The sequence below is a fragment of the Emys orbicularis genome, chromosome 10, assembly GCF_028017835.1.
Source record: "Emys orbicularis isolate rEmyOrb1 chromosome 10, rEmyOrb1.hap1, whole genome shotgun sequence".
NCBI classification, from domain to species: Eukaryota; Metazoa; Chordata; order Testudines; family Emydidae; genus Emys; species Emys orbicularis.
Genome location: NC_088692.1, coordinates 9953457 through 9975664, shown reverse-complemented (window position 1 = coordinate 9975664; position 22208 = coordinate 9953457). Strand labels below are relative to the sequence as shown.

The 22208-nt window shown below is 49.0% G+C and overlaps 1 protein-coding gene across 1 annotated transcript; it reads left to right on the top strand.

Annotated features, from left to right (window-relative positions):
* On the top strand, positions 1-21568 carry LOC135884354 (cytochrome P450 3A24-like). The gene is made up of 13 exons (XM_065411668.1): positions 1-71; positions 2820-2913; positions 5116-5168; positions 7628-7727; positions 8286-8399; positions 10597-10685; positions 11633-11781; positions 12374-12501; positions 13487-13574; positions 15606-15766; positions 16456-16682; positions 18722-18884; positions 21473-21568. Exons 1-13 carry the CDS (start codon positions 1-3, stop codon positions 21566-21568), a joined length of 1533 nt encoding a protein of 510 aa, XP_065267740.1.
* Positions 21569-22208: the final 640 nt, after the last annotated feature.

The following is a 22208-nucleotide window of genomic DNA, read 5'->3' as shown; positions in this document are numbered from 1 at the left end:
ATGAATTTCCTTCCGAGTTTATCCCTAGAAACCTGGATTTTACTCATTGCCTTCCTGAGCCTCTTGATGCTGTAAGTAGAACCCTGCCTCTAACAGGCGATGGGACAGGGGATCTTCCGTGGTGTTTGACCAGTACTTGCAAGGCCTTTGGGAGCATTTAGGGGAGAAGCAGACCAGGAAAATAATGGACATTCAGCTAGAGAAGAGGGACTGGCCTTCCTAACAGGGAAGGGCATGGCCTTCACTGGACTTCAGGGAACTCCTTACGGGTGGAGAAAAGAGAAACAGGGGGAGAGGATAATACACAGAGGAGGGCGAACGTCTTTTGCCAAAGAAACTCGGCAGAAGACGCTCTGGCTTGCATCTTGTTTACTGTGAAGCAGAGCTGGTCTATTTGGTCCCGCACTCCTGTGGGCACAGCACCTCCCACCTTCAACTCCCCAGTTTGGGATGGCCTATAAATATAAAGACAGAACCTGACTTTCGGTTTAGAAAAAGATAATGTCTCTCAGGATAGGTCTACACTACCCGCCGGATGGGCGGGCAGTGATCGATCCAGTGGGGATTGATTTATCGCATCTAGTCTAGACACGATAAATCGACTCCCGAGCGCTCTCCCGTCAACTCCTGTACTCCACCGCTGTGAGAGGCGCAGGCGGAGTCGACGGGGAAGCGGCAGCAGTCGACTCACCGCAGTGAAGACACCACGGTGAGTAGATCTAAGTACGTCGACTTCAGCTACGTTATTCACGTAGCTGAAGTTGCATAACTTAGATCGACCTCCCGCCCCGTGTAGACCAGGGCTCTCTCTTTCCACAGAGACCCTTAAGGTAGGTCTACACTCCAATGGCGCCGCTGCAGTGCAGACACTTGCGACAGCAACAGAAGGGGCTTTTCCATCAATTCAGTGAATCCACCCGTTCGAAAGGTGGTAGCTGAAGAATTTTTTCCTCGGTCTACCTTGGGGCTTAGGTTGGCGTAACTATGTCTCTCGGGGTGTGTATGTGTGTGTGTGACTTTTTCGCACCCCTGAGCGACATAGCTAGGTTGACCTATGTTGTAGGTGTAGACCAGACCCTAGAAATGTACCTAATGCACTAGTGGCTTGCAAGCTCCCTGCTAGTCATAGTTCAGCAGGCAGCATGACCTCTAATTGCAAAGGGGGGCAGCCCAAAAATATGAGAGGCAGCGAGGTCTAGTGGCAAGGGACCAATCCCATCTTGGATACTGACTCCCTCTGGGGCTTCGGTCAAGACACACAGGCCAAAGTGCTCAGGGTAAGGCTATGTCTACACTGGTATTAGACACCCGCGGCTGCCCTGTGCCAGCTGGCTCGGGCTAAGGGACTGTTTAATTGCGGTGTAGATGTTCCGGCATGGGCTGGAGCCCAGGCTCTAGGATCCTGCAAGGTGAGAGGGTCCCAGAGCTTGGGCCCAAAGGTCTACACCACAGTTCAACAGCCCCTTAGCCTGAGTCAGCTGGCACTGGCCAGCTGTGGATTTTTAATTGCAGTGTAGACATACCCTTAGGTGCCTAAAGTAGTTCCCCCAGGAGAGGGGAAGGTTTGGGTGGCTAACCTTACAGCCATGTTTGCAAGTGCTGGCCTCCCCTCCAGGACTGAGGCCTGGAGCTCCTCTGGCTTCTCTCCTGGCGCTGTTAGGGGAGGGAAAGATGGTGTTTCCAAAACAGCAACAACCACCTGTTATACTGTATTGAAATAAAATCTAAATGCTTCTTGCAAATGAAGCAATGCCCCATTCAGGTCTTCCATGCTGCTTCACTGAGCTAAGGCAGCAAAAGCCCAGGGAACAGAGATGGGCACATCCACTCTCCAGGGTCTCGTGCCCATCAGCACGGTACATCTGGGAGCTTTCCATCTCACCCTTATCCAGCAGGAAGGTGTCACAGCCCAGCACCAGGTTTCCAAATCCTCCGTACCTGCTGGGGATTCCGATACTGCATCCTTTACACATTGGCAATGGAACACACTTTGTGCCCTTATAAAAATAAAAAGGACAAGGGTATCAGCTCCAAACTGCAGAGTCCCTGCTGAAACTGCTACGCTTTGGGCAGTGACTTTATGCTGCTTTGTCGGAGCCTTCTGACCTCAGTTTGAAACACCCGCGCTACTACATGTAGGAGGCCACGTGGAGTAACGTGGCAAGGAAGCTAAGGCAGACTATTGGGACCATCTGGAAGCTGACTCCTTGCGGAGCACTGCAGGTGACAGTCATCTGTGACACAGAGAGCTGGTGCAAGGCTCTCCACACGGTTCAACTCTTGCATAGGGTAAGCACGTAGGGGCTGCAAGCTGATCTGTGAACAGCTGATAGCCAGGGTAAAAGCCCCTTATAGTACCAGTCAGAAAGCCATGCATGGGCTGCTTTACGCTGATCCCGTGGCTACTGTATCCTGCATGACTAGCACTGAAGGGCTGTGGAATGCGGCTACGTTCCAGCCCATAGACAGGAACAGCAGCTGTCCCTCACCCTAGCACTGGACTGGGGGTGGATTTCCTCTCCCCTCATGCCACCTGCATGGAATATGACTATCTGGGCTTTAGTTGGGTGGAGAGGATTTTGCCATATGGAGAGTGGCACAAGAAGGTAAATGCGACTGCAACACGCTTATCCCCTTCCCATTAGGCAGAGAAAGAGAGAGACAACTAGACAAAGCCCTGCTCCTTTGTACATGCGTTCTCTCTCCATTAGTTCAGCAGTACCTAAGTGATGGTGACAGCTGTTTAAACCATCAGCACAGAGGCCATTCATGTATAAATGACCTGTCGCTCATGTATTTGCTCTCTGTTTGCTCTGCAGTTATGGGATCTGGCCATACAGATTCTTTAAGAAGCTGGGTATTCCTGGGCCAAGGCCTCTGCCTTTCATCGGAACATTCCACCAATACCGGAATGTGAGTGGTGGGAGTTTTTGCTATCTGCCCATTCGGAGGATAATGGCTCTTAACTAACCTGTGGTCGTAGGGTGGGGGGTGTCTCTGCCTTGCTCCTGTGCAAAGGTTTAATAGGGGGTCTAAACCTGGTGTCTATAGGAGACTCAGGGCATGTCTTCATGGGGACATTCAGGAAAGTTAAGCTGAATTAACTCAAGGCATGAATCTGAAGTTCCTTAAAGGCCACTTTACTCTGAATGAAAAACATCGACAGAGGGGTTTAATGTGTTTTAAATAATGCACTTTAAAGTCACCCCTTTAGGTGACTTTAGGGTAAGTTAATTTATCTTTCCTGAGTGTTCCCGTGTAGATGTGCCCTTAGAGAGGAGAATTGTACCCCAACCATGGGAGCAACTTGGCTTCAGAACTTCAGGAGAGGGGAATTGATGTCAAGTCTGTATTGTGGTTCCTAATTCACCATTGCTAAACCCTGGTCTATATTAATAGTTAGGTTGATATAGCTACCCCAGTCAGGGGTGTGAAAAATCCACACCCCGACTGACATACATCTCTACCCCGATATAACTCGAATTCGGATATAACGCGGTAAAGCAGCGCTTCGGGGGGGCGGGGCTGCACACTCCAGTGGATCAAAGCAAGTTCGATATAATGCGGTTTCACTTATAACGCAGTAAGATTTTTTGGCTCCCAAGGATAGTGTTATATCGGGATAGAGATGTAGTTACACCAGCCTAACCACCCGTGTAGATGCAGCTGTGTCCAGGAAAGAATGCTTCAGTCGATGTAGCTACCATTGTTCTGGGAGGTGGCGTTGCTGCCCCAACAGAAAAAGCCCTCCCGTCGGTATAAGCTGTGTCTCTATGACGGTGCATGCTGGCATAGATATGGGCAATGTTGTGCAGACCTCCCCTAAGACAGCCGTTTGGTTGGGGTTTTTTTTAAAGAGGCGGAAGCATTATTCAATCCTGGGTTCTTGTGTCTCCCCCCGATCCAGATGTGGGCTCTATATTCAGTCATTTCAGATGAAGCCTTAAAACTCAAAGTCCTGCCTGTTCGGCGTGGACATTAAAGGTCTCATGGCCCTTCTTGCAAGCCCAGCAATTAGCCCTGGAGTCCTTGGCTAGAATTTCCCCTCCCTTCACTATTTTGCAGCATGCTGTGTGTAACTCTGGAAGAGCTGCTGTCCAGTGGGGCTTGTAAAGTCCTTTGGGATCTTTTGAGAAGATACAGCCTCAGGAGGTGTAAGACACTGCCACCGGGCGCTGGCTAAGATGAGCGAAGTTGGTGATATATATTTCACCCACCTCTTTATTCTCAGCCACCTGTTTTCCTCCCTAGTTTCTCTCCCCCACTCTTGGTGCATCCCTGCAGCAGCTAGGGACCTTTGGAAACCAAAAGCTCAAATCCTTTCCACAATGCTCCCAGCCCTGCTTGTTAAGGGACAAAGTGCCATGGCTCTTCATGAGTCTGGCCTCCTGTGTGGTCGTGGTTTGCACTAGCTACTGAGGAGAGGCCAGCACCAGTCCCTGCAAAGACCAAGCTTCTCTCAGGTACGTCTGCGCAGCTGCTGGAGGTGTAATTTCCAGCTCAGGTAGACGTAAATGCACTAGCTTCAATTGAGCCAGTGTGCTGAAAATAGCAATGTAGCCACAGCAACCTGGCCTAACGGCCCAAGTACTCCCCCAAGGTCTCGAGTGGGATTGTACTCGGAACAGCCAGCCCGCCTCTCTGCCCAGGTCATTCCAAACGTTGTTACATTGACGCTTTTGATAATTACACTTTACACCTGAGGGCAGGAGAGATGTTCACTTGGGAGAAAGATACACGGTATACCACGGGAAATGGCTTGTCCCTAAAATGCCCCTTAAAATAAAGCATTGACTCTTTTTTCATGTGGTTTCCCTTATGGTGACCATCTTTGTTGGATGGAAATAAGTGGTGCCTTTAGGCCAGGTGGTTGGATTCATACTAAGGGGTTGTCTTCCCTGCAGAAAAAAAGGTGTGTTAGCTAACTCAAGTTAAGAACACACCCTTTTTGGCAGTAAAGACGTATCTGCGCCTCAGGGCAGCCCACCTTTCTCTTCTGCCCACCTGACCCATCTCTGCCATTTATTTCTTGTTTGCTACGGAGAAACCCAAGCTGCGGCCCTCCTTTGCTCACTGTTTACCTGCAGACATCTAACCTCTGTCTCTCTCTCGCAGGGAATTCTGGATTTCGACAAGAAGTGTTTCCAGAAATATGGTAAAATTTGGGGGTGAGTTTTCCACTGAACAAAATCCCTAATTCATGGTGAGATCTGGGGAGCCCCAAAACATAACGATTACATCCTTTCAAAGGGCCATTGGTCATTGCAACCTCTTTTTCTCCACATAATGCTCTATCTTGGCATTTTAATTCCTGCTGTGGTAGGCTAGATCACAGGGGAAACTCAGGTTCACCAGTCTCAGTTCCTCTGTGCTGAAAATATGACTGAGGCTACTGGAGCACACTGAGATCTTCCGCTTTGTCTCTCAAAGGCTCTTTGTAATGGGGCGTGCTCATCTCGAGAGTGCCCCCTTGTGTCAGGGTGCAATGATGCAGGGGTTTCCATCTTTAGCACCCCTGGCAGGCTGTCTGTCTTTGGGCACCATTCAGCCCCTCCAGCTGAGAAGTGACTACTCCTAATAATACTAAATAACCAAGTGCAGTCCAAAGTCCCAGAGTCAGCCTGTCCTCTGGGAACTGTGCTCAACCCTTCCCTTGGGCTCCACTGCCTTTCTCCAGCTCTGTCCCACCCAACCTTAGTCTCCCTGAGGCCTCTAGCCACTAACTACACAGCGAAGAAAAACCCGGGCCGGCCCACTCGGGGCTGTTTCACTGCTGTGTAGACGTCCAGGCTCGGGCTGGAGCCCAGACTCTAGGACCCTGCAGTGTGGGAGGGTCTAGAGCCAGTCCTGGTCAGCCGCAGGTTTTTCTTTGCTGTGTAGACGTAGCCTAACAGTGCCCTTTGCAGGAGCCTGCTTGCCTGAACTCTCTCAGCCTGTTTATAAGGCCCAGGTGTCTGTTGAGTAACCGCCCCATTCATTTTCAGTCCTGTCCCCTCTGGCTGACAAGCTAGGATGGGATTATTGCCCAGGTGGAGTGAATGTGCCCAACTGGCCTTTAACCCTTTCACCCCATCACCCTCTTCTCTCGCCCTTTGTTTCCGGTTGGGGTTGTAACGCTCTGATCAGTGTTGGGATGATGGCAAATAGTGCTCTGATCTTTTGTTTGCACAGCAGCTTAGTAAATAGCCCAATCCTACCCCCTCTGGGCCAGATTTGACACAGCCCCTTTTGTGTCAGCCCTACAGCCCCTTTTGCCAGCTAGCCTGGAGCTAAAAGGTTGTAGGGCAGGCATGAGGCCCCCCAGGAATACCTCCAGCACAGGGAGCCCCTATATGTGGCTCTGACAGCTAGGCAGAGCTGCCCCCCCTACAATCACAGGGGCATTCTGGGATATAGGGGCAGGCATAGCAAGGGTTGGAGGAGGCATGGCTGGGCCCAGCCTGCTCCTGGAAGATTCAACTCCCCTGCCAACCCCCATAGGGGTCATTGTAGTAAGACACAAATTTGAGCGGCCCTCAGGACTCCTGTAACCTGTGCTGGGTGTCCCAGGGAGGCACAAACTGCCTCTCTCTGTGCTCTCCCTTGTTCCTCAGCAGCAGCACTTTCAGAGATGCCATTTCTGTCTGTGGAGTGCTTCCCCTTTCACCTAACCCTGAGAGAATGGCACCTCCGCTCAGTGCGGTCCAGACCTTACCCCTGTGCTCCGAGTAAGCCTTCCCAGCCAAGGAAGGGAGACCGTCTTTCCCCAGCTTTACAACCCACGTAGAAATCATGGCTTCTAGATCCCAAAATGAGCCTGGAGCCTTTGAAGTTGCCATTCTGTCTGGCCGGCTGCTGCTGCAGGTTTTTATCTTGTTTATCAGCTCCTCCTACAATCAGGGCATGAGCTACCTTTAGTCCTGACTGCCTCTTTCACAATGTGGCCAGAAACGCAGGGGGCTCTCTCATCGCATTTCCCTTAGGATCCTCTCGGAGGGAAATTGTTGCACAAAACTCTGAAACGTTTCATGAGCTCAAAACATTTTTAAAAGATAAAAGTGCTTGAGATTTGTGAAATCTGAGACACGCACCTGCACCCCCGGCTCACCCGCCCCTGGGCCCAAGCCTTGGATTTTAATGTTTTTCTACATACTTTGATTAAAAAAACAGACGCAGCAGATGTTTGGTTTTTTCCCCCTCTGCTTTTCTGAGACGCTGTGCAGAGAAATCCATTTTTCTTCCATTTGGGCTAATCGGGGTGGATTTATTAACCAATGGGGGAAACAGAGAGAGATCAGACAGCACAAACACAATGATAATCAGCATCCCCCTGCCCAAACACACCCCACTTTGGCAATGCTATTGTCAGCAGTGCAGATATTTGCTAGAAATGCTAGATATCAACGCTTGGAACTATTCTTCCACCCCTATTTCTTCTATTTACTGAGTAATAAAACAATTTCAGAATCGTATCCCTTTTGACGGGTTTTAGGGGAGTTTGCAGGGGGCAGGATGCAGAGAATTGAGGCCCTGTTGGTATTGGCATTGTAAATTAGTATGGATGATTATTTATTCATAACTAAACCAAGACACTGCTGCTCTATCTGACACAAACATAGGACTGATTCAGAGTTTCTCTTTGGCCTAGATTTTTTGACGGCAGGCAGCCAGTCCTGGCTATTCTGGACCCTGTAATCATCAAAACCATCCTGGTGAAAGAGTGCTATACCCTCTTTACCAATCGCCGGGTAGGTATCCAGTATAGGGCTTTCCTATGCCGACCTGATGCAGCATGTGTGTGGTGGGAAGGCAGGGTTTCTCAGAGCAATGCAACCTTTCAGTAACACGGGCTGCTCCCAGGACAGGCCTGGGAGACAGGACACCTGCGTCCTATTCCCGGCTCTGCCATTGACTCACTGTGTGACTGTGGACAAGTCACACGTCCCATCTCTGTGCCTCAGTTTCCCCATTTATAAAACAAAGGTAAGGATATTGACCTCAGAGGGGGTTGTGAGGCCAGGTTGATTGATATTTGGAGTGCTTCAGTTCAAATATACTGTAGCATTGCATACAATCCATTGCTTCACCCACCAGGCAGGGCAAGGTCTTTGCTTCCATATTGCAGTAGTACCATAATGGGCCTGATCCTAGAGTTTCCTGGTGCAGGCAGCAGGGGTCCCATTGCTAAGGCGTTGTGGGCACAGTCAGAGTTCCGTGTTCAGGACGGCCATGTGAAGGTGCTGGTTGAAATCCTACCACAATGCACTGTATAAGCAGGTACCTTTTGCTTTATTCTCCCCCTTTAGGTCTTTGGTCTAAGTGGAGATTTGGAGTCTGCCCTTACGATAGCTACAGATGAGCAGTGGAAAAGGATTCGCACTGTGCTCTCTCCAACGTTCACCAGCGGGAAACTAAAGGAGGTGAAGTCCAGATTACATTAATAGTTCCAGTTTGGGTCAGTGGCTTGAAAGCTATTTGAATTTGGTGCCCGAATACAGAGCCACCTGAAAATCATCTTGCTGTGCCACTCATCCCCTTGCCATACTCATTTCCCAAAAGGGCCTCCCCCTACCCATCCTTATGTGCATTTCCACAACATGATGTTTTTTCAGTCAGGATGAGGGTGGTGGATTTTTCCCCATTCTGCCCCTCATCATGGCCTCTCATCCTTACTGAGAGTAAAGAACTGACCTCTGGGGAAATTAAATGGCTACATTCTCTTTCCAAGATTTGCCATACTAGAGTATTGCAATCTGTTGCCGGGGATCCCACCATTGACCTGAGATTTCTTCTTGCTGATCCCTCTTCACAATGAGGACAGCAGCACAATGGGTAGATCCGCAGTCGGAGCGCTGGGGGTGTGATTCCCAGCTCGAGGAGACATATTCCTGCCAGCTGTGATCCAGCTAGCATGCTAAAAATAGAGCATGGCCGTGGGACCATGGGTGGCAAGACAGGTTAGCCACCCCAAGTTCGTGCCCATCTGAGATAATAGGTACATACTCTGTCAGCCAGCCCCTCCTGTCACTCTCATCGCCACGGCTTATTACCCGCACATTATAGAGCACCTCACCTTTACTTTTCCGTGGGCACAAGGGGTTAATATAGTCACCCCGCCCTTACCCAGTTCTAAGGCTCAGGGAGTATTCTTCTGCGGGTTTGTGGGGCCTTTTACCAGTGAAAGAGCCTAACACGGTAATACCCTTAACCTCTATTTATTAACAGTTACCAAAACCGAATACACACACTAATAGGGTGACCAGATTGCAAGTGTCAAAAATCAGGACAGGGGTAGGGGGGTAATAGGTGTCTATATAAGAAAAAGCCCCCAAAAGCGGGACCGTCCCTATAAAATCAGGACATCTGGTCACCCTACACACTAAGCATATATGCTCATCACTCCCAATAAGGCAGATGAATTTTTCCTGCTGGCCAGTCAGGGTCAGGTCATCTGGGGCTCCAGCTTCTGCACAATATAATTGGCAGGGTGTTGAGATCTGGCAGCTCTGATTTTGGGCCGTGTCCTGCAGTTAGGTTCCAAAGAACTTCCTTTTAGACCCCAGTTTATATAGTGAAACTTGAGTCCTGCTTAGCTGTACCATAACCAATCATTTTGAACTAAAGTACTACCAAACAGTATTTTTCACCAATCACAGCCCATTATGAAACAATTCTTTAACCAATCACATCCCACCACCTTAGTTGATTTAAATCTTGCAAAATTAGTTATTGAACAGATGGAAACAATTAAAGAATCAGAGACCCTGCAGATAAACAATAGAGAAGTAGGGGACCATAAAATAATCCAAAATAATTTGAAAAATAATCCCAAAAAAGTCTAGCCATTTTGTTTTGACATTTTTGAAATGTTTTGATTTTTTTTTGTTTGAAATGACTTTTCCTTTAAAAGCTTCCTTTAATTTTTTTTTAAGTTTACAAATGGTGAAAATCTAAATGAAACAATTTGATTTTGTCAAAATGAAACATTTTGTTCAACCCGAAATGAAATGTTTTTCAACTGTTTGGTTTGCCAAATATTTAAAAAAAAAAAAAAAGAAAGAAAAAACACCTTTTCAGTTTGACCCAAAACAGTTTTTTCCCCTCCTCCCAATTTTTAGGAATTGCCCCCAAACCAGAAAAAAACACTATTTGCCCAGCACTAAGGGTAGGTGCTTGACCGCTGGTGCCGAAGAACATCCGTCTCCCTTTCCACACTGTCGCCGGGAGGTGGACTACATGGGTTTCTCAATCCTTTTCACCTATGCTCTCCCTTCAGGGCAGACAGCTACAGAATCTACCTGTGTCACTGATGGACGGCACTCCATTGGCCTTTGCACCATGTGGTGCTTTCTGGAGGGGAAGCTGGGTGTGTTGTGGGGGGGACCCCTTTTAGTTCACACCCAGATGATTCTGTGGACCAACTACAGAGATAAGAGCAACCCTGTTTTATCCCCAGCCATGTCTGAGCCCTGGCTGTAATGATGCCCCCCTCAAACCAGAGTGTTGATCATTATGAGGTGACAGACAGCAAATACCAATGCTGAGTTACCTAGCGGTGACCCTGCCTCAGGAACCGGAAGGCGTCTGCAATGCCTCGTGCTTTGGTTTGCGTTTCAGATGTTTCCTCTCATGAATCGCCATGGAGAGATTTTAGTGAAAAACATCCAGAAGAAAGTGGATAATGACGAGTCCCTGGAAATGAAGAGGTGAGTAGCTTTGTTGGGCTGGCAGGAAAAAGCCTGTGTTCAGCACAGCTGTGGGGAGCAAGTCTTTGGGGTTCATAAGGTAGCCCCAGCCACAGAGTTTGGTTTGGCTCTAGCTTACCCTAAGCATGCTGCATTTCATCTCTGTGAAGTATAGCTGAGTTGGAGAGGCCATGACAGCCTTCACACAGCATCTTCCACTCGAGACAATGCCCATCACACTGTAAAGATGTGTTTACTTTTATTTAAAACGCACATGGATATTCTGATGCTTCCACAATAGGGATCAGGCCCCCACAAAGATATTTCTACATTCCCACTTTTCTCCCCCACCTTTCCTGAGATGTGACATGGAGACAATCTCCATAACAGTCCTGCTCATGGCACATTTCTCAGTTGCGCGCTGCCTCTCTCTGCCCAGATCAGACCAGACCAGTACTAGTCGCTACACTTCTGTGGTTTTGTCACTCTACTAGCTGTTGTGGGAGGGGGGGAAGTGGCAGAATCTTGTTGGGGATGGGAGAAATCAGGCCCATCCCAGGAGCATGACAAACTGCAGAAGGGGAAAAAGGCATTTTAAGGTAATTTTAACAGTCGCTTTTACAGAGGAGAGGTGCTTGCTCTCAAATGCTGATGGAATTTAGAGCATGTTCTTTGCTACCTTGTACTGCAGTTCAGCTCCATCCACCTACCGTCCAGTGTGCTGGGCTCATAGAGAGAGAGATTGAGGGCAATTTAGTCATAAAGGGAACTGGCAAAAACTGGGGAAATGTGTCCTGTTCATATCCAAACTGGGGCAAGGACTCGATTTTGATAGGACCAAGGTGCCAGGCTTTTGGGGGTATTGAGTCCTTGAGCAGGGGAAGTTCTCTGTGCTGAGGATTCTCCCTGGGAGGATCCCCTAGTCCTGCTGAGTTCCTCGCATTCATTTTCTCCACCTCTCTCCTCAGCATCTTCGGCGCCTACAGCTTGGATGTGGTGGCCAGCACTTCATTTAGTGTGAACATCGACTCTATGAGCAACCCCAACGACCCCCTGGTCGCCTACATCAAGAAGTATCTCTCATTCAATTTCTTTAACCCACTGCTCCTGTCAGTAGGTATGAGGATCCTACACACCTAAAGACTCAGATTCCTGGATTAGTGCCTTAGGGCCTGTGTACCCTATCTCCCATCATCTCCTTTGGGATTTCAGGGTCCCCTTCACTTTTCAGGAGGTGCTCAGCCCCTTGTAGGATCAGGCCCCCAGGCAGGTTTGTAAAGATACTTATATAGAGAGATTGTCCCCCATTCTTTTGGCCAGCTCAGTCTGCAGTACCCAGCAAAATAACTGGATGCAGAGGAAAGATGGAGAACTTTTATTCCCTTGGCAGGACAACTACACTAAATGTGGCACCACAGTTGGCTAAGTAGAGGGGTAAAAGTCAGGAGATTCTCAAGTGAAATTCCCACCCACCCCACAACCGTGGGCTCCTGTTATCCCTCTTGACTGGGCGTCTGAACTAGGTGAAGTAAATTGGGAGTCACCAGTTGTCATTAGAGCCAGAAGCACCAGAAAAAGGTGATTTGGCAGGCTAGTTGTTCTTGGCGAGTAGCCCAGACCCTGCTCCCTCTCCCGCTGTGCCTTGGAGCTCACATCTTACTGCAGTCTCTTAACAGTGAGGGGAATGGTTTTGTTTCTCTCCTTTTCAGTGATGTTCCCCTTCCTCACCCCAGTGCTGGATAAGATGAACGTGAGTCTGTTTCCCTCAGGATTCCTGGACTTTTTCCTCAACATCATCCAGCGCATCAAGAAGGAGCGGCAGAAGAACGACCACTCGGTCAGTCTGGCCCACCTCGTCTTCCTTATCATGCATGCGCTCGCTCCGAGAGTATGACTACACTGGAGCTGGAGATGTCGTTTCCAGCTCCAGGAAACAGACCCAGGCCAGCTCTGATCGAGCTTGTGTGCTAAAGATAGATGTGTGGCTGCAACGGCGCAAGCAGCAGGAAGGGCTAAGCACCCTGAGTAGAATTTCATCTGAGACTCTAGGTACGTTCTCAGGTGGCTAGCCCCTCCCGCTGCTCATGCTGATGCAGCTGTGGTTCTATTTTTAGCACGCTAACGCAATCGGAACTAGCGCGGGTATGTCTCCTCCCACTGGAAATTGCGCCTTCAGCTCCAGTGTAGACATATCCTATGTGGGGAAGATTTCTGAGCCCGTCCCCAAAGGCGACACTCCATACTAGCTCTCAGTTTGCCAAATTTGGGTGAGACTGGAAAAATGTCCTGCTCAGGCTTCCATGAGAAGAAAATCATCCCCTTGCTCAAAATGGGTCTCCAGCCTGCACCTTAAGGAGCCTCCTAGCCACCATGCTTTGAGGGCTTCCTTTTCATCCTCCTTATGCTGCTGGACTGACGGAGGAACTGGGGCTGAAGCATCAGAGGGGAAGCCTGTGCTGGATTAGCCTTTCATTCCACCCACTGCTCCTCTGAGGGTGCATCTACCCAGCACACAAAGGTGTGATTACAGCGCAGGTGAGCATAGCCCACACTAGCTTTAATTTAGTTAGCATGGGTAACAGTAGTGAAGATGTGGCAGCATGGGCTTCAGTGCAGGCTAGTGGCCCCAGTACAAGCGTGCAGGGAACCCTGGGTATGTACTCAGGGTGCTAGCCTGCGCTGAAGTCCATGCCACCGTGTCCTTACTACTATTGTTACCTGTGCTAACTAGATTAAAGCTAGCATGGGCATGCTTACCTGCACTGCAAGCACACCTTCATTTATGCTGTAGATCTGCCCTGACTCTGTCCTTCCATCCCCAGGTCCGGGTGGATTTCCTGCAGCTGATGGTTGACTCGCAGAGCTCAAACGGCAGCTCTGAACCTAATAAGAAGACACACTCCTATAAAGGTAAGGCTGCAGGCCCCTCCTCCTCCCAGCCACTAGCTAGGATGTTTCATATAGAGTTTTGGAGGGGCAGGGTTTTAGTACAAGTCAGTAGGATGACCAGAAATTCCTCCCCTGCCACTCCCGCCAAAGCAAGTTCCGTGCTTTCCGGAAATGCATGCTGTGATCTGGATCTCTCTCGGAAATAGAGAATTGAACGCCAACAACTGGAGTTTCAGAGATGCTGAGCACCCACAATCCCTACTGAAGCCAATGGGAGTTGTTGATTCTCAGCACTCTTGAGAATCAGGATAGTAATGATGTGTGCTGCATATGAAATGGGACAGAATCAAACCTAATGAGCTAGGGGCAAATCCCGAGGCACTTAATCAACCTAACTGGAGATTTACCGGTGTGAAATCTGAGTCAAAGCCAGCAGGGCAAATGGCTCAGGATTTGGCCCTAGGTGCTCCTAGTTACTATAATTAATATCTATCTATATATATATCTCCTTACTTCTCTGCCCTTGTCTCTTGTCACGTCCTCCCATACTCTGCCAATGACATTAGCCTTGATCACTCTCCTCTCTGTCATTCCCATCGCTCTTTTCATCCTGTCTTCCTCTGCACATGGAACGCCCTCCCTGGAAAGCCAATAACTACTCTGCCTTCCTGTATGCCATTCATCAAGACCCTATATAAGAAACTCAGCCAGCAGTAAAAGGGAGGCCAAGGGTAATTGTAGCGAGGTGACGACTCACCGGCATGGCGCCTCCTGCTGGTCGTCTTGGGAATTAGTTCTTGTACAGCCCAGAGAGCCCTCTGCATGCCGGTGTCTTGCCTGCCTTAGGGCCCCCGTGTCCCTCCCGGACCCCGGTGCCCCTTACCCTGGGGTTCTGCCCACTGCAGTACCCCCACTCTGGGTCTCCCCTCCCAGGAGAATCCCTAGCCCTCTACACCCACCTTGCCTCAGTGGCTAATGCCAGTCGTCATCTAGCCCCCGCTCCCTGGGGCAGACGGCAGTCTGTCATGGCCACTCATCACTGGCAAGGGGGTAGGACCAACTGCCTCTGCCTATTCCCAGGCTGTAGCTCTCCTGCCCCAGTACCTCTGCTCCAGTTCAGGTACCTTGCTCCCTGGCAGCTAGCCCTTCTCCCTCCAGGGCTGGAGAGAGACTCCTCCAGCTCCTGGCCCCCAGCCCTCTTATCACGGCTGGCTGGGCCCTAACTGAGCTGGTCATAGGTGTGGCTGCTTCCCCCAGCTGTTCTCACTCTTCTTATTTCAGGAGCCAGGTAATCACCCCGCGACAGTAATCAAAGAGAGTTCAGATGTAGTGGTTATATTTTAAAACAATGCATAATAAAGTATAAAAATGTGTGTCATATAAGTAAAATTTGTACATTGTTTTATTTTATCCCTCTCCTTAGTTTGTAAGCTCTTTGGGGCAGGTGACTGTACAGCGCCTTGCACGGTGGGGCCCCAATCCTGACTGTGGCCTCTGACACTGTTGCAGTAGAATTGTTAAATAATAATTATTGCAGAGTGCTGCCAGCATGCTTAGCACAGTCCAGCCCTTCCCTCGGGAGCTTGCAGTTCACCTCAGAGCCTAGGGGAGAGTTTCAGACATCTGTCCACCTATGAATATCTCTATTATGTTCTTATATTTTCAAACGCACTGTGGAGCAGGAGTGCAGTTCTGCAAACCCTCTCCAGAGCAGGGTCTCTCCTATGCCTGCTCTTCAGGCTGCTGTGTTGCAGCGAATAAACTCAATGGGCCTGTTTCCCATCTCATGGACGTGGATGTGACTCAGTTGATTTTAATGGAGTTACTCCTGGTTTACACCAGGGTGAGAGGGGAGTCAAATCCACCACTTGCCGCTGTTGCTTATTGGATTCTAGAGGGGTTAACCCACGTCAGATGGACCTTTCACTGTTGTGGTGAAATGATCAGCAAAGGAACTGTAGTAAACCCAGGCGTAGGGCTCTCATCTGAGCTGGTCAGTGTATAGAAGGGAGGCTTCACCCTCCCTGTGTGCTTTCATTCCTCTTTTTCCAGCCCTGTCTGACAAGGAAATTATGGCGCAGGCCCTTGTCTTTATCTTAGCTGGTTATGAGACCACCAGCTCCACCCTCAACTTCCTCTCATATAACCTGACCACTCACCCCGACGTGCAGCAGAGACTGCAGGAGGAGATTGACGCCGCTCTTCCCAACAAGGTCAGAGGGGTTTGCAGTGCTCTGGGTCCAGCAGACGCACTCTGGTCATTGCTGGGCGGGGGCTGAGCTCAACCTGGGTGGAAGGTGGAGCATCTGTTCTGTGCACAGGAGGTTTCCCCCACCAGGGCTGTCAATCCTACACCATGCACTATTGTGACCAAGGCTTCCTTTGGCCATAGTATCCCAGTCTTTCGATAGCATCTGGGTGAATCAGGGAGCAGAGACGTCTATGGAAGTTCCCTCATGCGACCTGCCTGTCTGTGCCAGGGGGCACCTGGAATGGCGGGGCAGGACCAAGGACGGGGATTGAGGTCATTCCCTGGTGTCCATCTTAGACAACCTCTGGATTGGATGACACAGGCAGAGGCTACTGAAGGGGAACCTGGATACAGGAGCCTCATTGAGCCCACATCTGCAAGACAGGGCCTAACTAGCCCCAGTTTAACCATTGGCATCCTGATGCTGCAGTATTTAAAGTAGCAGCCCTCTGGGTCAGCACTGTACCAGAACCTCAGCCTCATGCTAGAGGGCGCTGTCCTGCTGGAGGTGGATATGACGATTTGCCCCCGGGTCCCATCGTCATCCCGATCTGTTTAGCATGGCTGTTGTGCATATACGCAGCCAGGCAAGCCCTCAGATGGCCTCCTCTGTACCTGAAAATCTGTTTCCCTCTGCCATTCCCTCCCCAGGCTGCTCCCACCTACGACGCCATCCTGCAGATGGAGTATCTCGACATGGTGGTGAATGAAACCCTCAGGCTCTTCCCCGCAGGTGGGCGGATCGAAAGAGTCTGCAAGAAAACCATTGAGATAAACGGAGTGACCATTCCAAAAGGCACCGTGACACTGATCCCAGCCTACGTGCTGCATCAGGACCCAGAATACTGGCCAGAGCCGGAAGAGTTCAGGCCCGAGAGGTAAGGGCCAGGGAGGGGGAAGATGTGCTGCTTCCTCCTGATGTCTGTGAGTGAAAATGGCAGTGAAAGTGGGGGAAGCGTGACTATAGCATTTAAATGAGGCATTTATTAATGTCTGACATCCAGTCCTAGCGTTGCCGCGCGGGGAGTTTTATGATCTACATCCATAAACTGTGCATGGAATTTAATTAACTGTATTGAAGAAAATGACACTGAAACCGGTGCTCAGCGGCTATAACACTGAGGGGTTTATGGCCAGACATTAAAGCAAGAGCAATAGGGTGACTGGCACAGTGCCATGCAGATCAGCAATGGAAGGGCAAAGGGGTGTAGAAAATAAAATTTAATTTTCCAGTTCACGTTATGAATGTTCCCTGCTCAGGAATTACTGATGGGTCAGACCCTGAGAAATGAGGCAAGAATCTGATGGAATTAGGTGGCCTAACCCTCATTGGATTGCAAAAGGCCCAGCAGCTATACTGAGTTGGCACAGAGAGCCAGGAATAATTCTCTCTCTCAATAATGATATTAAGAGCTGACATTTATATAGCAGTCTTCATGCGAAGAGCCCAAACTCTACAAACTATTGCAGACTAATCCCCAGTCATTGAAATGCACCCACCTCTGGGGTGAAACAGGGCAGCTGTTTAACAGTGCATGACAGCACCAGGCCAAAGTTTAGGAGATGTGAAGAATAACATGTCCAGCTGAAACTGCATGAGGAATCTTAGACAGATGAAATGTAATTACCCAATTGGATTTACGCACAGTGATGAGAACTGTGCTAGATGGCCAACTCTGCTCTAGTATCAGATACATGGCTGGCAAGTGGTACAACTGATGGCAGATAGCACCACTCAGGAGGGGACACCATTAGAGATGAGAATGAGTAACGTAAAAATGACTAAAGAACTAGAAGTTCCGCGCAAGTTACTCTGAAGTCAACTTAGCCTCTTTGTGATGCGCTCCAAACAGCTCTCCCAAGCCAGGCATGGTAGGGCCACCTCAGCAGTTGGATGGGTGAGCTCCAAGGAACACCTGACATTGTGTGTGTGTGCTCTGGGAAGCAGTGTTGGGAATTAAGTAGGTGTAACACGTTCCTCTGGGTCAGCACTGCACCTGTACCTCAGACTCAAGCTAGAGTGCTGGCCTTCTGGAGGTACTGTTGGTTCAGACGAAGTGTAAAATTGACATTTTGTCCACTTGTGGTGATTAATGTTCCCATGCTGCTTTTCATAAGAGTACGGGTATTCTAGCTAAATTCCAGCCTGGGATATTATAATCTACCTAGCCTACCTTTCCCCATTACAGTTAGATATAGTATTCTTCTTCACTTCCTAGTCTAACCATTTGTGTAGTGTTGTTGTATGCCATTAAACAGCAGCTCCATTCTACCCCAGAGGCTCTATTTCAGTGGTGATTGTAGTGAGCCTTATCTAGTTTGTAGATCCATTTAAATCTGTGAAGTACTTGGGAATGGAATGTGCTATAAAAATATAAATTGTCATTTTGATTTAGGATTATTTAAATGTTTCACTGGCAAAGCTCTTTTATTTCACTGATCCTGTCCGGTTTGCAGCACAAAGAAAGACTATCTCTTCTCTTCTGAGCGGCATGTCTCAAAAGCTAGCTCTTGTACAGACCAGACAGGGAGAGACCTTTGCTCTGTTTGTCCATTTACTTGTTATAAGAAGAAGATCTAGAGCTGTTTTTTGTGATATGGACTCTGGGTTTAGTTTCTGGGACGAGAAGGATTTCAATTTCAGTTCTGAGAACAGAGTTACTCTGAAATCACTCGTATATTCTAGGACTTCCTGCTCATTTGAAGGCTCTGGAGATATACAGCAAATTCTAGGCACCAGCATGGAAGTTGTACGGTGATGGAGGAACATGGGAAATAGATGAGTTCTGATTGAAATATCCAAAACAGGCCTTTGCCTCCTCCCAATCCCTTGAGCATGCCAAATCCAACAAAGAGGACAGGTCCTGAGACAATAGTTTCTCCTAACTTGTTTCTTCATTTCTCTGATTGGAACCAGGTTCAGTAAAGAGAACAGAGAGAGCATTGACCCCTACATTTTCCTGCCCTTTGGAGCTGGTCCCAGGAACTGCATTGGAATGAGGTTTGCTCTTCTCAGCCTGAAAGTGGCCATGATTGTGCTGTTGCAAAGGTTTTCCTTCAGAACCTGCAAAGACACCCCGGTGAGAATCCAGCCTTGTATCTGTATCATTTGTTTTACTACCTGTGATGGTCTTCGCTCGTGGGGAGTGTTGCCTAGTGGTCAGGGCTTAGGCCCTTCGATATTGGGAGATCTTATATAGATGAGGCAAATTCTTCAAACTACCTCCTTCCTCCTGTCAGCATGTCCTCAGTCTTGCTTGGGCTTCAGATTCATACATGTACTGATTGAGCAAGGCACACAGAAAGTTGGAGATGGTGCAATTTATATTTGACATAAAGTAGGTGCAATTTGCTATTTGAAAGTATATGTCAAATAATCCCTGCTGTAAGCTCTTTGTCTGTAACTGCTTTGGGAGAAGTTTGTTCTGTTCCCAGCTAAGTGAGTGTTATTCTTAGGTTTTCAGGGCAGGTTCTTACAATTTCAAATTCTAAGTTTGCTTTCTGTGAATATTCTACAGCACTCCCGTAAAATGTGCCGTTTCCAAGGACGTCATTGTCCACGAGCTTGTTTGCGGGGGGAAGATGAGCCCAATGGCCATGAACATGCTCAAACCAGATTTGTTTTAAAAATCAAACAGATATTTGCAGAAGTTTTTCTTGGCTGTGAGTGCTCAGCTCTAAACTCTACTGACCTGAGCTGTAACTGAACTGTTAACGTGGAGGTGAAAGACTGTAGCAGCCCATTAACAATCCACTGACCTACTCGGCCTCCCTTGAGTCTAAAGACACTTTTCTAGTCCTGAAATGGATCCATTTAATTTAATTAGAGGAAGACTAGTTAAATATGTATCGTATCACTAATGCCAGTAGCTTTATGTAGCTCCTCCAGCTTTCCCACCAAAATACCACTCCAAAATATATGCTCAAAGAAGCTGCTTTCCCCTTGGGCTGAGTGATGCAGGCTGTACTGAGAGCCAAACTTCAGGCATCAGGAGGTTACTCAGGATTCCTGGTATGAGCCCGTAGGAAGCCTGAAGCAACCTGTTGCGTTGTTGATGTTGTCTTGTTGGGAAGGAGGATGCTGGATATCCTGCTTGAACTGGTGAATCTCAGCAGCATTGAATCCCCTAAGAGCTAGACAGGGAAATAGAGCATGTCCTACCCATCCTCTGCCAGTGCAAGCCTGTTCCCAGCACTACATCCTCTGCTACTCTATCCAGACTAGTTTTAAAAGTCTCATGGTTCGATGCTTCCAGCCTGTCCCTGGGACAGACAGTTCCACAGCCTGGTGCCTCTCACTGACAGGAAGTTTCTCCGGCTATTCAGTCTGATAAATAATCCTTTCTTCGGTTCATTCCATTACTCCTGCATGTCACACACAATACCTCTCCCGCCTTAGTGTTTACACTTATCAGCTATTAACAGACTGCTACCACATCCCTGTTTAGTCATTGCTCAGCCAAGATTTACCTTGTAAAACCTATCCTTGTATGTCCAGCTCCCTCATCAGTTGTGTGGTTCTCCTCTGAGCTCCTCCCAATATATCAATATCTTGGGGGGCCAGAATTGAAGGCAATATTGATCCTGCTACTGGAGAACATTATACCTGTACTGCACCCAGGGCCGGCTCCAGGCACCAGCCGAGCAAGCTGGTGCTTAGGGCGGCAGATTGAACAAGGCAGCATTCGGCCCAATCCTAGGGCGGCACGGCCGCTTTTTTTGTGTGTGTGTTCCGCTCCAGCCGCCCTGTAGGGGGCGGTGGCGCGGAGGACGGGAGCGCCCTGCAGCAAGCCCGGCAGGGCAGTCCTCGTCCTTCCCTCCCCGCCGACCAGAGCGGAGCCCTCCCAGCAGGCGGCAGGCGGCGCGTGGCGCGGCGGGAGGGGCCACGTGGCAGCGCCTCGCTGTAGCCCTGGCCGCCCCCCTTCTCTCTCTCTCCCGCCCGCTAGCCGGTTCCCCTGCACCCGCGCTCCGGCTGTGCCGCAGGGTTTTTTTTGTTTTTTGTTTTGCTTGGGGCGGCCCAAAAGCCAGAGCCGGCCCTGACTGCACCCTTCTCACTGGACCTGTAGCAACATATTCGGCAACAGCGGGCTCATAAAGTAGGTCAGAAAAATGCAAATGAGTGAAAGCAAAGGGTGTGAGACATGAATGGGTGTAGGGTGACCAATGTCCTGATTTTATAGGGACAGTCCTTATATTCGGGGCTTTTTCTTATATGGACACCTATTACCCCCACTCTCGGGTCCTAATTTTCCATACTTGCTATCTGGTCACCCTAAATGGGTGCTTTGTAGGGTATGTCCACATTTGGAGCTGGCAGATCAAGCACTCTCTGAGCTAGCATGCTAAAAATAGTGTGTAGCTGCTCTGAGTGTGTCCCTGTCAGAGACCCTAGGTATGTACTCGGGGCAGTTAGCCCCTCCTGCTGTTCGCGCTGCCATGGCTACGTTCTATTTTTTGCATGCTCGCTTGATGACAGCTAGCGCCTGTATGTCTGCTCAAGCCGGGAATCACAACCCCACACCGACGTGTAGACAACATGCCCTTAGTTGTTCCCAGGGCATTGGGCTTTTGTCAGAAAAGCCTGGGAGGGGTATAATGTCTGCTGTGTCCCTTTATAGCTCTCTGCATTCACTGGCTTTCTTTTGATTTTTCTCTACTAATGGTGAAGATCCCTCTGGTGCTGGACACGAAGGGTTTCTTGCAACCCAAGAAGCCAATCATTCTGAAGATGGTCCCCAGAACCCATGTTGATCCAGAGGAGTAAAAGAATTTTGCAGCGGATCAGAGGCTGCTGTGAGCTGCTCCTTCCACCTCACTCGTCTCTCTATCACTCACATGAGAATAGGATTGAGCCATGTAAAACTGCATAGAGAAAGTAAAAGCAATATCTAGAAAAAGCCCCAGCTGTCATGAAAGCAGTGCCTTGTGAATATACAGCATACCAAATTTTAATAGGAGATTGTGGATGGCTTTTCTAGCAAACAAACCCACACAAAGTACAGGCTGAGCAGAGTTAAATTTTTATAAAGCAATAACAGAGACCCTGGCCTGTTTCTCATTTATACCAGGGACCCCTTTACACCGTTCGGACAGTCTAAAGGGACCTTTTAGGGTATGCACCCACTTTCAGGCCCCCTTACACTGCCAGAGCAGGGCTTAGCATAAATGAGAATCAGGCCTCCTGGCATTGGGACAAAAACTGTGTCACCTCCCATCTGGCTAGACTCAGCCAAAGTTGAGGTTGTTATGACTCTGTATAAAAATCACATGCCCCAGGTCAGTTTACATTGCCGCGTGGGTAGACGTACCTGAGCTAGCTTTAATCTCACTAGCAGTGAAACCAGAACCACCCGGGCTGTACAACCGCACCTGGGGACACTAGGTATGTACTCAAGCAGCTAGCT

Bases quoted from the DNA above. Each gene is read 5' to 3' on its own strand.
- LOC135884354 (XM_065411668.1), top strand. From the start codon at position 1: ATGAATTTCCTTCCGAGTTTATCCCTAGAAACCTGGATTTTACTCATT. The intron at 2,914-5,115 runs GTGAGTGGTGGG...TCTCTCTCGCAG, and splicing joins CATTCCACCAATACCGGAAT to GGAATTCTGGATTTCGACAA. The intron at 18,885-21,472 runs GTGAGAATCCAG...CTAATGGTGAAG, and splicing joins GAACCTGCAAAGACACCCCG to ATCCCTCTGGTGCTGGACAC.